The sequence below is a fragment of the Nelumbo lutea genome, chromosome 3 (assembly GCF_056320005.1).
Source record: "Nelumbo lutea isolate HS-2025 chromosome 3, American lotus-T2T, whole genome shotgun sequence".
Lineage (NCBI taxonomy): Eukaryota > Viridiplantae > Streptophyta > Magnoliopsida > Proteales > Nelumbonaceae > Nelumbo > Nelumbo lutea.
In genome coordinates this window covers 35853429-35868820 of record NC_142686.1, presented here as the reverse complement: position 1 = coordinate 35868820, position 15392 = coordinate 35853429, and the positions used below count along the sequence as shown (strand labels likewise).

The following is a 15392-nucleotide window of genomic DNA, read 5'->3' as shown; positions in this document are numbered from 1 at the left end:
GAAAATAGAAATTTCAAACACGAAGCATAAGAACTGTTTTTTTTCCCACAAAACACAACCAAGGTTATTTTTTTATATGGGGTGGTCTTGTATAACTGAGATAACATAAATATATGAGAGGGGCGGCACATTCTCTCTCTCTCTCTCTCTCTCTCTCTCTCTCTCTCTCTCTAATTAATCATATTAGATAGATTGGTTTAAAGAGGACTTTTTTAGGCTTGTTTGAAGGTTCTTGTTGCCTAGATAACATAAATATATGAGAGGGATGACACATTTCTCCCTCTCTCTCTCTCTCTCTCTCTCTCTCTAATTAATCATATTAGATAGATTGGTTTAAAGAGGACTTTTTTAGGCTTCTTTGAAGGTTCTTGTTGCCTAGGAAGAAGTCTTGAAGATTTTCCCAAAAATCACGAAGAGAGTTTTGATTAGTTGATCTTATACTGGAAATTGAGCACATTTGGATATGGCACTTGTTTTTTTTTTTTTGGTGTGCTCCGAACTTGAGCTTTTTTATATATTTTTCATTTTTCAAGTGATTGATTTTAGTTTTGTGGAAACCTAGGGTGTCCATGAGCAACCCATATTTCTCTCTAATATTGGCACTAGCTAGGTATTTTTCCCTATTTCACATTTTGGGTGACTCCAAATCTTAGGAATTAAGGTGATCATGATTTACCTTGTAGGCAACAGTAAATCCCTCTAGAAGTGATTTTAAACAAAATATTGTAGAGAATTTTTGGGCTGATCTCTTGGTGGGAGAACCATTTTATTGTGTATCTTATGTACATTATAATTGTTCTTTTCCTTTCTTCTTTCTTGTACTTGTGGAGAACAAAATTGTCATTTCCCACCTTTTGTAGTCTAAGGGAATATAATACAATTCTTTTTTGGGCACTGGTGACTAAGACACACCCTTTCCATTTGGTTTTCTCTCTTGTACCTATCTCTGACATGGTATTAGAGCAGGTTCGATCAACTGGACTTGATGAGAATATGTGATATGGTGCTTCAAGGCTCTCATAAGAGGACTGGAGAGGCTCTTTTTCGTTTCCACTTCTTAAGTTATAAATGCAGATTTGGGGCTGTTCTGATCAGCCTTTCTTTGCTGATTTTCTGTAGAAAACGTGAGGGCTTTCTCACTCTTTTCATCAGATCTCTTGATTTCCTAATCAGATCAGAGTGAAACTACAGATCTGGTATCACCCTTGCATATTCTTCATTTCTGTTCAACTTTTTTTGCTGATTGGGACTGTTGTTGGAGGGTTTTGATCTCTCCTTGATTTTCGACCCTGTACCTTCCTTTTTTAAACTGTTATTGTTCTAACACTTCCAAATTGGATTGTTCTATCTCTTTGAGTGTCTTATTATTGCTGTCTTGATATCAGATTGGTTTTGCATCAGTTTGTGGCCTGTTTTCCCTTCTATATTGATGCAATCTATTTTCTGTGGGTTCGTACTTGGTAAAATGGCTTCAGACAAAAGAGATATCCTAGCTGTGAGGTTTGATGGAAGTAACTACACCTTGTGGAAGTTCCACCTTCAGTTTTGTGTTGAAGGGCAGGGTCCCTGGGGCCATATTAATGATTCCTCACCCAAACCCAGTGAATCTGATAGCAAAGGCTTAAAACAATGGAGGATACGTGATGCTAAGATAGTTTCCTGGATTCTAGGATCTATTGAAACGGTTATTCTATTCCAATAGAAGCCTGAGGACTACAAAAGAGATGTTTGATTATATGGAAAAGGTCTATCAGCAATCTAACCTTTCTAGACAATATCAGATTGAAACAAAGATCTTCTCCTACACTCAAGGGGAGAAGAAGACTCAGGAATATTATGCTGGATTCATAAATCTGTGGACCGAGTATGAAATTGTACATATGAATGAATCCTTGGCAGTTTGTTGTGACCCATGAAGAGTCACTTTGATAGAAGTAAGATTATGCATTCTTTTGATGCATCTGTGACGTGAATTTGAAGTGATCAAGTCTAATATTCTGAGTAGAGACACCACCCCAAACTTGGATGTCATCCTAGGAGAACTTCTGAGAGAAGAAACAAGGCTTGACTTGGTCAACTATTGGTGTGAAGCAAGATTTGGGGGCAGAGACTGTTTTTTTTTTGGCAAATAGACCGAAGCCCAAGAAGGATCTAAGGTATAGTGTTATGAATGTAAAGAGTTTGGTCATGTAGTTTTTCATTGAAAAAGGAAGAACACCTGCACCAACTGTAAACAACAGGGACGCATTATAACTGAATGTCTTACATGTCCACCCAAGGAAGGCACGTCTAGTTACAAGAAAGGCCAGTATAAAGCCTATCACACAAGTGTTGAAAATTCAAATGGTGGGTTGTCTAATGAGTCTTCACTTTACTGTTCTTCACCCAGTCACCTTTGGATAATAGATTCTGGTGCCTCTAATCACATGACAAGGGCACATTCTGGCCAGTACCTAAAACCTCAGTATCTTAATAAATATACCATTACAGATAATGGTAAGAAATTAGCAATTACTAGTTGTAGTGATCTGTCTTTACATACTTCAGCTTCTTCTCAATTTCATCTCCCCAAAACCCTTCTTGTCCCTGAACTTACTACCAATTTAATCTATGTTGGACAACTTGTTGAGGATGGTAATATTGTATCTTTCTCGTGTGATGGTTGTTTGATTTAGAACCAACACACTGGGACAGTGAAGGGGAAGGGGTGTAGACTTCATGGTTGTTCACTCTTGAATTTGAGAAGACACCAACTTCCTTTTGAGTGGAGGTGACTAGTATAGCTATACATCTCATCAACATGCTTCCTTCATCAAATCCTGGGTAACATTTCACACTTTCATAGTTTGTTTCATTGCCTGCCAGACTTCTCATTCCTTCATGTGTAAGGGTGTGTGTGCTTTGTTCATCTTCCACCTCATGAGAGGACTAAACTCACCCTATAGTCTGCCATGTGTGCCTTCATGGGGTACAACTCAGATCATAAAGGGTTTCTTTATTATGACCCTCAAGCCCGTAGAGTCAAGATTTCCAGAAATGTTGTGTTCCTTGAAAATGCATCCTTCTTCAGTCATATTGCAAAACATCCTGCTCCTTTTATCTCAGTTTTTTGTTCCTTTGACACTGCAGGTTCTTTGGACTCTTCATTGGCCCTTGCTCCATCTCTTCTTTAGTATATTGGAAAGTGAACAATTGCTCCAATGCCCACAGCCCTGCCTCCAACACTACCAGCTCAAGGTCCTCCTGAAATTGTAAGTTTACCTGCCTCTTCTTCTGAGATTCTTCATCCTCTTCTCCACCCTTACGTCGTTCTACTCATATTTCTAAAACCCCCTAACCATTATGGTTTCTATTCATCCCATAGCTATTTTTCTGACATTTTACCCTCTATATATATTCCTAAAACTCACCAACAGGCCATGGCTGCTCTGCATTGGAAACAAGCTAAGGATGCCAAAATTCAAGCTCTTCAAGAGAATGACACTTGGGATTTGGTTCCTGCTCCTCTGGATGCTTCCATCATTGGTAGTAGGTGGTTCTACTCAGTGAAGTGGAATTCTGATGGCAGTCTTGACTGGTACAAAACTCGTTTGGTGGCAAAGGGATACAAGCAGGAGTATGGTATTGATAATGAAGAGACCTTTGCCTTAGTTACCAAAATGACAACAGTTCGTGTTGTACTTGCAGCCTCTGCTATAAAACAATGGGATATCCATCAGATGGATGTCAAAAATGCTTTCTTGCATGGTGATCCTACTATGGTCTATTGTCTTAAGAGATCTCTATATGGTCTCAAACAAGCTCCTCAAGCTTGGTTTAAGAGATTTTATTCTGTTATTAGTAGAATTTCTCCAAAGCACCTTAAATTACTCACTTTTTATACATATCAGACCTCAAAGAATCACTCTCCTATTGTTGTATGTGGATGATATTCTTATCACTGGTGATAATCATGCCAATATTACTCATCTGAAGAATCTTCTCAGTCAATCCTTTAAGATGAAGGATTTTGGTTCTCTTACCTACTTCCTAGGCATGGAGGTTTCTCGTTCCTCTCAGGGCTACTTTGTAAATCAGCACAAGTATGTGACTGATTTGGTCAAATTGGCTCATCTTACCAATGACAAGCAAGTCGATACACCTCTTGAGGTCAATCTTAAATTGTCCAAGGATGATGGTTATTTAACTTTTTCCAGATGCTACCTTATATCGACAGCTAATGGGCAGCCTTATTTATCTCACCATGACACATCTGATATCTCATATGTTGTCCAAGTTGTTAGCCAGTTTGATTCTTCTCCTCACAAACCACACACATCAGTCATTCTTTGCATTATCAGATACCTTTGAGGGACTCTATCTCATGGATTATTTTTCTCTCTTCATCAACCCTTGATTTGACTACCTATGCTGATGCTGATTGGGCAAGATGTCAAGACACAAGAAGGTCCACAACTGGGTGGTGTGTTTTTCTAGGTGACTCTCTAGTTTCCTAAAGTGTAAAAAGCAGAAATAGTATCCAAATCCTCCACTAAAGCAGAATATTGTGCTATGTCATCTGTATGAGTGACATAATACGGTTGAAGGCTCTCATTCAAGATCTACATATTCCAGCCTCCACTCCTATTCCCATCCATGTTGATAATGCAAGCGCAATCAAGATAGCCTCAAATCCATAGTTTTCAAGGCGCCCCAAGGCGAGGCCAGGCGACAGGGGGCGCCTTGTTGCTTAGTCACCTAGGCGGGCCTAGGCAATGGATTTTTTTATAGAAAACATAGATCCTAGGGTAGTTCCCTAGCTACCATAGCCATATTTCCTTAATAATTATTCATAATTTCGTAAGAAAAAATATAGAGTTCATGTTAAAGTATAGAAAATCAGCATATTAATGAGAACAAAAAGAAGGAAAAGAAAAATAAAAAATATAGGGGCTGAACCTTTATTTTTGTCAAGGAAAAGGAAGAAAAAGTAAAAGTAGTAGTAGTAGTAGTAGTAGTAGTAGTAGTAGTAGTAGAAAATGTGTTGATTAGACAAAATTTTAAGTTCTTCCTTACTTATTGGTTCAGGTTTTTAAAGTCTTTGAGGATTCAATACATATTTAGCAATGCTTATATTGATTAAACCTTAACAAATAAGAAAATAATAAAAAGAAATTAGTATATGAACACACAAAATAAATATTTTAGTTTAATAGTGCTTATTTTATAATTATAATGTCAAAACATATAGAATAAAAAAGTATTTTATAATACATAGTACAAAACTGCTTGGCAACTAGGCGAGGCGAGCCTCAAAGGGCATCTTGTCACCTAGGCGTTGCCTTGACAACTATTCTCTAATCCTATGTTCAACGAACGTACAAAGCATATCGAGGTGGATTGCTACTTCATTCGTGATCAGTTCCTAGCAAGTAACATCTCTCTTCCTCACATCTAACAAACTGATGCTTCTTTCATGACATTAGTTTGACGGGGGTGTAGAGAATCTTTGGGCTGATCTCTTGGTGGGAGCACCATTTTATTGTGTATCTTATGTACATAATAATTGTTCTTTCTTGTACTTGTGGAGGACGAAACTGTCCTTTCCCACCTTTTGTACTCTAAGAGTATATCATACGATTTTTTTGGGGTGTGCGGTGACTATGACACACCCTTTCCATTTGGTTTTCTCACTTGTACTCATCTCTGACAAATATTTCTCTAATCTTGTTTTGATTAGCACTTGGAAGAGTTTGAATGGCCAAAACTCCATTACGAAATTCAAATTCAATAATTATTTAGAATGGGCACAATGTAGCTGCAATTGTATTGGGGTCACGACAAGCTATGATATTAATTGGATCTAAGAGCCAAACTAAAAGAACTAGTAACTTGCTAAGTGTACGCAGGAAAATATCATGGTGATGGCTTTAGTTCATCTTGTATAACTACAACCGAGTAAAAACTATCTACTAAAGAGAACTGCAAAAGAAATATGTGACTGAAACTATCTATCAATTTTAACTACAGTGAATAATCTTAATCAAGAGAACTGGTTATATTTCTCTACATAAAAGTCATTGTGATAGGAAGTTGATCATTCCAAAATTATAGAATAGGAAAATGCAAGGAACATCACAATCATATAAAGATGGTGGAAAGGAATTGTTATTATTTTTAACTCTTGCAGGTTGTAACCTGACTTAGATATTACCTTCCAATATACTAACTCATAATGTTATTACTTTATCATACATAGTGAAGAAAGTAGGTGTGCAATCTTACAAAAGCCCACTTTTGATCATTTTACACTTGTTACAGCCAGACCAAAGAGAACCAAAGTGAGTAGTATAGAAGAAAAGGAAGAAGTCATCTATGATCATTGCAAGAAACCCAAGTATACTTGTAGACATGTTGGAATCTCAACCTCACCTTACACCATAGATGTCAAGGCAATTAGGCACAAATAGAATGTCACTCCACCCAAACAACTCAATGCCTCTAAGGTACATGCCTAGGTATAAATATACAACATTTTGATCTTTATAGTTAATTTATTAGTTCTAGTCAATATCCAGTCGCAATCTGAATTTGATTCAAATCCAATATAAATATGATCAATAAGATTCAATTTGAATCTTGTTGTTGAGATGGGCTTCAATTGGGTGCTTTTATGTTAAGTTATTTTCTTTTTTGCTATTGGGATTTATGTCTTTTTGGGCCACGACCCTCACTCTTCACTTTTCTTTCATTTCTTTATTGTTGCTGCCCTTGTTAAGGGCATGGATGTAATTTTCTTGATTATTACTTCAGTTATTATATAACATAGTGGGACAGCACATTGCTTCTTATGATTTGATCTTCTCCCAAACCTACCTGTCTTCTTTTCTTCTCTACTCTTCCCTTCTTCTCATTTACTGTTTCAGATCTGATTTTCCATTCTTGGATAAGGTTTTATCACTTTTCAGACCTTTTTAATTACCTGCCATCTTGGTATTAGAGCAACTTTTTTATCCATCTCTTCCCTTTTTTCTTCCATTCAAATCTTGGATCAACCAACTGCAAGGTCAAAATCAATTTGATTGCCTGGTCTCTACGAAGATTTTGGAGAGTTGTTGCGGTAGATTATTGTGCCTGAGGGAACTCAGAGAAGCTGCCCAAAATCAAGAAGAAACTAGATAACTTTTTATTGAAGACCAAAGTGGCTAATTGAATATGGCACTCCCACTCAAATATTTTAGTTTTGTTATTGAGATCAACAACTATTAATGGAGAGAATTTGCTGTCTAGAAAGATCAACTATAGCTTATCTGGTTTCTCTGGTGTTGGACACATCCCTGTAATCAATCACTACAAGTGATCTAGGTCTGTGAATCTTGTTCTCTAAAATAGTAGTGATTAGAAAAGGATAAGAATTGACTCTTGCCTCCATGGAATCATTGGGAAGTGGTTTGAAGCAAACCCTTGATCAGACTCTTATCCTTGAGAACAGTCCATTAAAACTTATATTGGTGGTCATAGGAATCTGCATTACATATAATGGGGGTCTACACAGCCAACTTCCATAGACCCTCTTCATGCCAAATGACTGCAAGAAAATTATATGGTGATGTTGTGGACTTGTCACCAGAGTTTATGAGAATCATGAGATACATCTTTTAGATGCTTCTTGTCACCGGACTAGACATCTTGGTTCAGCTATGTTCACCAAGTTTACAAATCAAATGATGCTTTAGCATATCTATTTGGGTCATTTCACTTTTTATTCTATCAGTTCTTTATTTCTAAGATTGTTTAGCTACGTTAGGGTTTCCCATGTATTGGTGTTAAACATGATACTTACTGGATACTGCATGAACACTTCTAAATGTACTTTTATAGCATTAACACTTTTAAATACGAAAAATCATGCATTTAAATGAATTAATACTATGAAAAGCCATACATGTAGAAATTACCCAAAAAAAGCTATACATGTTAAAGTTTTATTAAATTTGGTAAGACTTGGATCAAGTGAAATGGCACTTAAACAAAGAGATATAAAACATAAGTATATTACATGGAAACCCATATTTGTGTCAAATAATTTATAGAAATGGAGGCATATCCCTAATTCCTGTACTGGTGTTCCTATCTGAATCTGGCATTATAGGAGATTCTTAACCCATATTGTGAAAGTTGTCAATAGGCTAACCATCATAAAACAGGTTTCTTGTAGCAGACCACGTATGGATGAAAAAGATTTTTTAGATTGAATTGAATTGATTTTATCATTTAATTTATCAATAGATAAAAATAATTCCAACATCACATGCTAAGTATGGAACATACTTTTTTTTCAAATGGCATTAAGAAATGGAAAAATAAAAACCAAAAATATTATGAAATGGAATGGACATGCCGGGCTCTATGTGAGCACTTACTCCCAAGGGTCGTCTCCAAGGAGAAGTACATCATTCTCCCTGTCAACAAATACAAGCTGCCAGCCTGATCTCAGTGGGTCCTCCAGTTGCTCCTCAATCCCAAACATCTGACCCAGCTCCTCTCGTAGTTCATGATAGCTACTGAACCGGGAAATGTCAAGCGACCTCCCAACTGAGCCAGATTTATAGACCTAAACAAAGTTCAAACAACATTTAGCACAAAAGGCTTTTAGGAAGTTAAAAGTACATTGCATCTCCCGCTCTTACCTTGACAAAAGTTCTAGTTGGAGGGTCAACTTGACCTGCACTATTCAGCAGATCAGATGAATTCTCCATGCAACCATACAGAGAATTCTGAAAACCAGAACCTCCAAATGGCATAGAGGATACATCAGGCTCAACTGAAGAGGAACCAAGATTGGGCACTGAAGTGGGGAGTAAGAGTGGAGAAGAATCAATATTAACACCAAAAAGAGTATGATTCTGGGGATCTCCACTACAGTTGTCCAAATCCACAGCACCACCTTTTACAGGGAAGGTTGGGAGGGGTACTGGGTTAGTGAATGCATTGGTTTGTGAATAAGGAAACTTTTGACCCCATGCTTGCTGCTGTTGTTGCTCACTCCTCATGGACTGACCAACTCTTGTGAAGTTCAAAACATTGCCACTCCCTTCAGGAGACACTGAACCCAACATACTTTGCATGCATGGAGTTACAGGTGCTGGGAAGGTTATGCTTGAATCAGTGAAATCTGGTTTCAGACACAAGGGAGTTGCCAATGTAGATCGCTGCTGCTGAAGCTGATTATTTGCAATCTGAAATGTCTCTTGGTAGATTTGTTGCTGTTGTGTCTGCAGATTCTGCTGTTGATCACTAAATGGCTGCTGTAAATGTTGCTGCACAAGGTGCCGAGGTTGACTATCCAATATGTTTTGGTTTTGTTGATGAAGAATAGGCTGAGGGACTGTTTGATTAATCATTTGCTGCTGCTGCTGCAACAGTGGATTAGGCCTGTATGATTGTTGAAGGTACTGGAAAGGCTGCTGCAATTGTAGAAATCGTTGCTTCAGAGGATCACCAATTCTTATATCCTGCAAGGCTGCTGCTGCAATGTTATGGTATTGATGATCATGTTCATTTCCTAACAGTGATGTATCAACTCTCTGATGCATCCAGGGGCTCACACCAAGTGCCTGAAAATTCAGGGATTGGAGACCTCGCTCTCCAGTATCCCCTCTCAGCCACATTAAACCATTAGCTACATCATCTTTATTATCTGAAACATAAAGAAAAGAAGAAACGTCAACACAAAAATATGAAATCCAGGCAGTGCCACAGCAACCAAATTTGTGTTATATTGTTAACACCTTTAATAAAAATAACAACAATATCAAATTTTAAAGACATCCTGATCAACTCCAGTGAAGCTCATTGGATGACCCAGTCCGCCCATGTGTTCAAGCCCATTATCAAAACCATCCAATATCCCAACCAAATTATATTAACAGTCCAAGCTTTCAATTTCTTTTCACCTTTTTTATTTTAATCTAAAATGCCCAGAAAGAAGGTTTTAGTGTGGACACATGGTGATATAATCCTGACATTTTTTGAACCAACCAAAACTATCTTGTCATATCAAAAATTCCTCAATCGCTTAGGAAATATCAACCAACAACCAGATGACCAAACCCATTCTCCAACAATAATGATGTGTTTTGGTAAACAATAATAACAATGTTTCATATAAGTACCTTACATCATGGTTTCTGAACCGTCGTTGATCTGGAAGGTCAGACCATTCGGCCCGGGAACCGATCAGGGACTAGTTCCATTTTGAGCCCAAACCACTATTTTTCCAAAACCCGTTAAATTGGTCACCAACCCACTGACCTGGGCATCTAACCGTCGACCATTTCAACCCAGACAGCAGTTTTGGGCTATTTTTTAAATTGGCCGATCTGTTTGAACTGGACGATCAAACCACTGACCCGGAAACTGGTAGCCAAATGGACCTGGTTCCAGGTCAATTTTTAAAGCATTTCCTTGCATTACCATTTTCTCTCCTCCCTCATAAACATGTGTACATAATACACACACATATACATGAGGCTACATAATGGGGGGTAGACCATTCCCCCATTCCCTTAACCCCCAACCCTAGTGGCAGTGGGATCTGATCCCAGGTCTCTGCTACAATGTGTCAGATATCCTACCAATTGAGCCACCATAGCTGGCAAAAACATGTGCATATAGATCCATACAAATATATTCAAACGATTCCCCATGTTCTCCTCAATCCTTTGTTCATGGATTAAAAGTTCTGCCAAAATGCATTGTCACATAGTTAATATAAATCCCCTCTTTCTAGACATCTTTTAAATAAAAAGAAAAATCTTGGATGTCATTATTAATTAGATGAAAGTCCCATACAAAGTAGTTATGGAGCTGATGCTGACTAAGGATGTGAAGACATGGCAAATCAAGAGGGTCCCTGTTTGATGAAGCACAGGGTTCCTCCATGTACCACATAATAGGTAGAAGGTGACCAATCTAGAGAGCCTTTCTTAACTGACTTGATCAACAAACCATTCAACATGATATATAAACACATAAGTACTATAAATTTAAGGACCAAATCCCTCAAACACCAACCAAGACTCATGCCTACTCGAAAAGGGGGAAATCAAACTTATGTAACCACCTTGGTGGTATTGGAATTATGACATCATTATAACACCACCCAGACACTTGTAGTACAACCATAATAAACATAAAAGAACAGCAACATGCAAAATGCACATAGATATCAAGATTTCTGAGATAATGTATATCTAAACATAACCATTAAGAAATCCAGGTGGTTTGAAGAACCACTCTGTAGCAACACCTTTCCCATTAAAGATGGTTAATTCCTATTGTAGGCAAGCTACTTCTTTACTTTGACAAACTTGAATTTACTACTTCCTCAGGGCTAATACCTGAGAGGGAAACCACATGTTGCGTATCCAAAGTATTGATACCAAATAATTGGATGATTCACAACTGAGAAAAGACCTAAATAATGAACCGGTGTCCTGGGATGACTTATAATAATTTGACTTTGGGGTTATATCCAAAGCCCTTCAAGAGTTCACTAACTTCCATCCATTCTCCAAGTGTATGGACATAAGCACAGATGATATCAAGTTTCAACATGATTATTGGCTTATTTGATCTTATGCCAAAGGCAACTTAGCTAAGCAAGAGGTTCAAAGACAGTTTATGCATTGGGCACAATTGTAGTATGGGTTGGGTAGCTTGCCTTGTATTAGGTATGCTTGTTTGTTCACAACTCCTTGTTGTACCCATGGTTTCAAATGCCGCAACATTTCATTAATGTCGCCTGACATATGTCAGGGTCGAGGCTCACCGACATGAAAATGGGTGGTAAAATAAAAATTACATTATTTTGGTCGACATTTCCTATATTTCGGAAATGTTGACCAAATCAGTCCAAATAACCAAGAAAAAGACATTTTTTCCTATTATGTCGACAGGCATGTCGACTAACGTACAGCAATAGAATAATGTTTTACAGCAATAAAATATAATGTATTATAAATTTAGTATTAAATTTATTCAACTTTATACTAAATCATAATTTATTATAAATTTAGTATTAAAAATCAGAATAAATGTATTTTTATTTACTAGTGTGAAATAAATATATTAGAATTTATGATAAATCAGAGCTAAAAATAAGAAAAAATCAGATAACCTTGTACAGACATCAAAATGCATAATAAATCAGTATATAAGTTAAAACTTATTAAAGTAAAATAGTATATTATTTAAATATATAAACAATATACTACAAATATACATATATTTATATTATATAATATATATTTAAGAACACTAATACCCATTATGTTAAAATAAATTACTCATATTGACACATTTAAACTTAATATTTAAAATAAAATGTTCATAAAAATTAAAGAAATAAAAGCAAAAGAAAACTAGAATATAAAATAGGCATGCATATAAAATGTTTATTTATAGTAACAGAAGCATTAAATGCTTAACGTATAATTTAATTCTTACTATTGATTAAAATTTATAATAAATCAAAATTACACAAACAAAATTAGGATAACTAAACTTGTAACATGTCAAAATTCATAATAAATCAGTATATAAATTCAAAATTTATTAAAATGAATGAATATATTATTTAAATAAGTAAACAATTAAATTTATAATAAATTATGCAACTTAGGTGTTAACTGTTTACTTTTGAAGTCTATAGTACAACTTCATCATTTACTAATTTATTATTGATCTTAATTTCTTAGCTTTATATGATGTTGGGAATAAGATAATAGTTTAGAAATATGTATTAATGCTTCTTTTATCATTTTACAAAATATCATTGCAAATTTCCAAATATTTCATAATATTTCCACAATGTCTCTAGTTTTTACAATATTTTCTCTCGACATTTCCAACATATGTCCTATATTTTGGTAAGCGACATTTCTGACAACATCGACATTTTAAACATTGGTTGTATCTTCTTATAAATCAGTATATAAATTTAAAAACTATTAAAAAGGATGAATATATTATTTAAATAAGTAAACAATTAAATTTATAATAAATTATGCAACTTAGGTGTTAATTGTTTACTTTTGAAATCTATAGTACAACTTCGTCATTTACTAATTTATCATTGATCTTAGTTTCTTAGCTTTATATAATGGTTGGGAATAAGATAATAGTCAGAAATATGTATTAATGCTTCTTTTATCATTTTACAAAATATCATTGCAAATTTCCACATATTTCATCATATTTCCACAATGTCTCTAATTTTTACAATATTTCCCCTCGACATTTTTGACATGTCCTATATTTTGGTAAGCGACATTTCTGACGACATCGACATTTTAAACCTTGGTTTATCTTCTTCTTTAATCATTAATGAAATTGTCTTTGTGGTTGCTGATCAAAAAGTTTTATGCCAGAGACCAGAGACCAGAGAACAGAGAATAGTGGGACCCTAACCCATAGACATGTGGGAGTGCATGCACGTTTTCTTTTCATGTGAGGATTATGTCTTGTGTGTGCATAGAAAGACAAAATATAACTTGAAAAGAAAGATGAAACCAAAACACATACCATGAAGAGAAGATACACCAGGATGCCAAGGTCTTTTCAGCCTGAGGGGGAATAATGATGGGTACATGGGGAAAGTTGTCAAAGGTTCAATTTCCCACAATGACACTCTTGGTTGTCTCTCACCTGCTGTTGACTCGTCCCAACCAACCTGAACTTTTAACAAGTCATAAACTTGTTACAAGTGTTTGCACTAAGCAAACTAAATGTTCAAGAAGCAACATATTTGAATTTGAACATAAGAATAAAGTCGGGTACCAAATTTATCCAGCTATATGCAAACATTAGCAAAAGAAACAAAAAGGATTATTTACCCAGAAATAAATCTAAAGAAATATTCACTGGATGCCTTTCTTTTTTTACCTCTTTGCTTCTTATTCTCTTCTTTTTCCATAAGGGTGAATGATCATAGACCTAATGGTTGCAGTATAACACCTAAACCAAAATGACTAAAGGATCAATTTAAAGATAGTTCTGACGTCCCACTGATTTAGAAATTAGAACTGACCAGATTCAATGAGTGCCTCCAACATGCACATATGGTTATTCCATATTTCTTTTGTACTAAAAGTAATTTCATGGCTAAAGTTATGTATATAATATTTTCCAAGGGTTCATTAGTTATAACAGGTTTATTGTCATTATTGTTTTTTATTCTTGAACATGATGGAAAAAAATCTTACAAGTTTACATTTGTTACTTCAGAAGCACAATTAGCTGACCTTCTAACAAAGGGAGTCCCTAAACCAAAATTTTAGCAATATATAAGCAAGCTGGGCATGACTAACATTATGCTTAGCTTGAGGATAGTGTTGAGTAATATTAGGCTGTAGGAAGTGGGAACATTGTCAACCTGCAGTTTATTTTTTATTTGTTATTATTAGTTATTGGGCTGATTGTTTATGGGCCTACTTGGGCCATTTTTTATTCTTTTTTATTGTTGCTGCTTAATGGGGCAGATTGGTAAAATTAAGTAATGTTTATAATCAGTCCGATTATAAGTGGGGACAGCTAGATAGCCCACGATTTCCTCTTCCCCCTCAACCTATTCCCTTCTTTTTTTCTCCTTTCCCCCAGTCTAAACCCTTTTATCTTTACTTTTTGTGAATAAATGTCTGTTATTTGAAGAAATTATTGCTGGTCTGAACATGATCAAATTGACTTTTTTCAAGATTTTATTAATCTGATGGGATTTCTCAAAGCAGGTTTCCCAATAGAGAACCAAATTCAGGTATTAAACACAGACAAAGAGAAAATTGTTCAGTTTCTAATTGATAAAAGGCAAACATAATTCAAAACTTTTTCTGCAAGGAACCAGTCTCAAATCTACATCTTGTATAATCTTTGACTAAAGAAAACATATATGAACCAGCTATTCTATTGCAGAACAGATGTATGAAATAAAATGTCATGGATGGGCTATTACACATAGTAGGAATGCAACAACAAATTACATCAGGCTATGTCAGAGAAATGTGAAACAAATGGTTACCTTGACAGAGCGCCAATGAGAATTTGGCCAACGAGCAGGATCTAAATCACTTATGCCAGTTATAGTGCCCATGTACCTAATGCAGTCATTCAGATCAAAGAATTTGTATCCATTGACAAGCAGGATAAGCATGTCACCGAAAAAGACAACCATGAAACCTTTTATGGAACTAATATCACCATTACTCAATAAGCTCATGGGAGTTGTAGATGAACTACCACTAATATAAAAAATTCCATGTACATACTAGAATTTAAAAACCAAGACAGTAGACTGTACAAAAAAAGTAATGGTTTTCAAGTATCCAATGTACTTTTACCAAAAACAAGTATTCAAT

At 35.6% G+C, this 15392-nt stretch overlaps 1 protein-coding gene across 6 annotated transcripts in view; it reads right to left on the bottom strand.

The window, feature by feature from the left end:
• The window catches only part of ARF8 (auxin response factor 8), an 83980-nt gene that overhangs the window by 61278 nt on the left and 7310 nt on the right, over positions 1-15392 (bottom strand). For all 6 annotated transcript variants that reach the window (XM_088977179.1, XM_088977177.1, XM_088977181.1 and 3 more), the window contains exons 10-13: positions 15056-15131; positions 13567-13714; positions 8670-9679; positions 8403-8593 (exon numbers count right to left, since the gene is read on the bottom strand). In XM_088977179.1, coding sequence (XP_088833305.1) covers positions 8403-8593; positions 8670-9679; positions 13567-13714; positions 15056-15131 — 1425 coding nt within the window. The remainder of the gene's footprint in view (positions 1-8402; positions 8594-8669; positions 9680-13566; positions 13715-15055; positions 15132-15392) is intronic.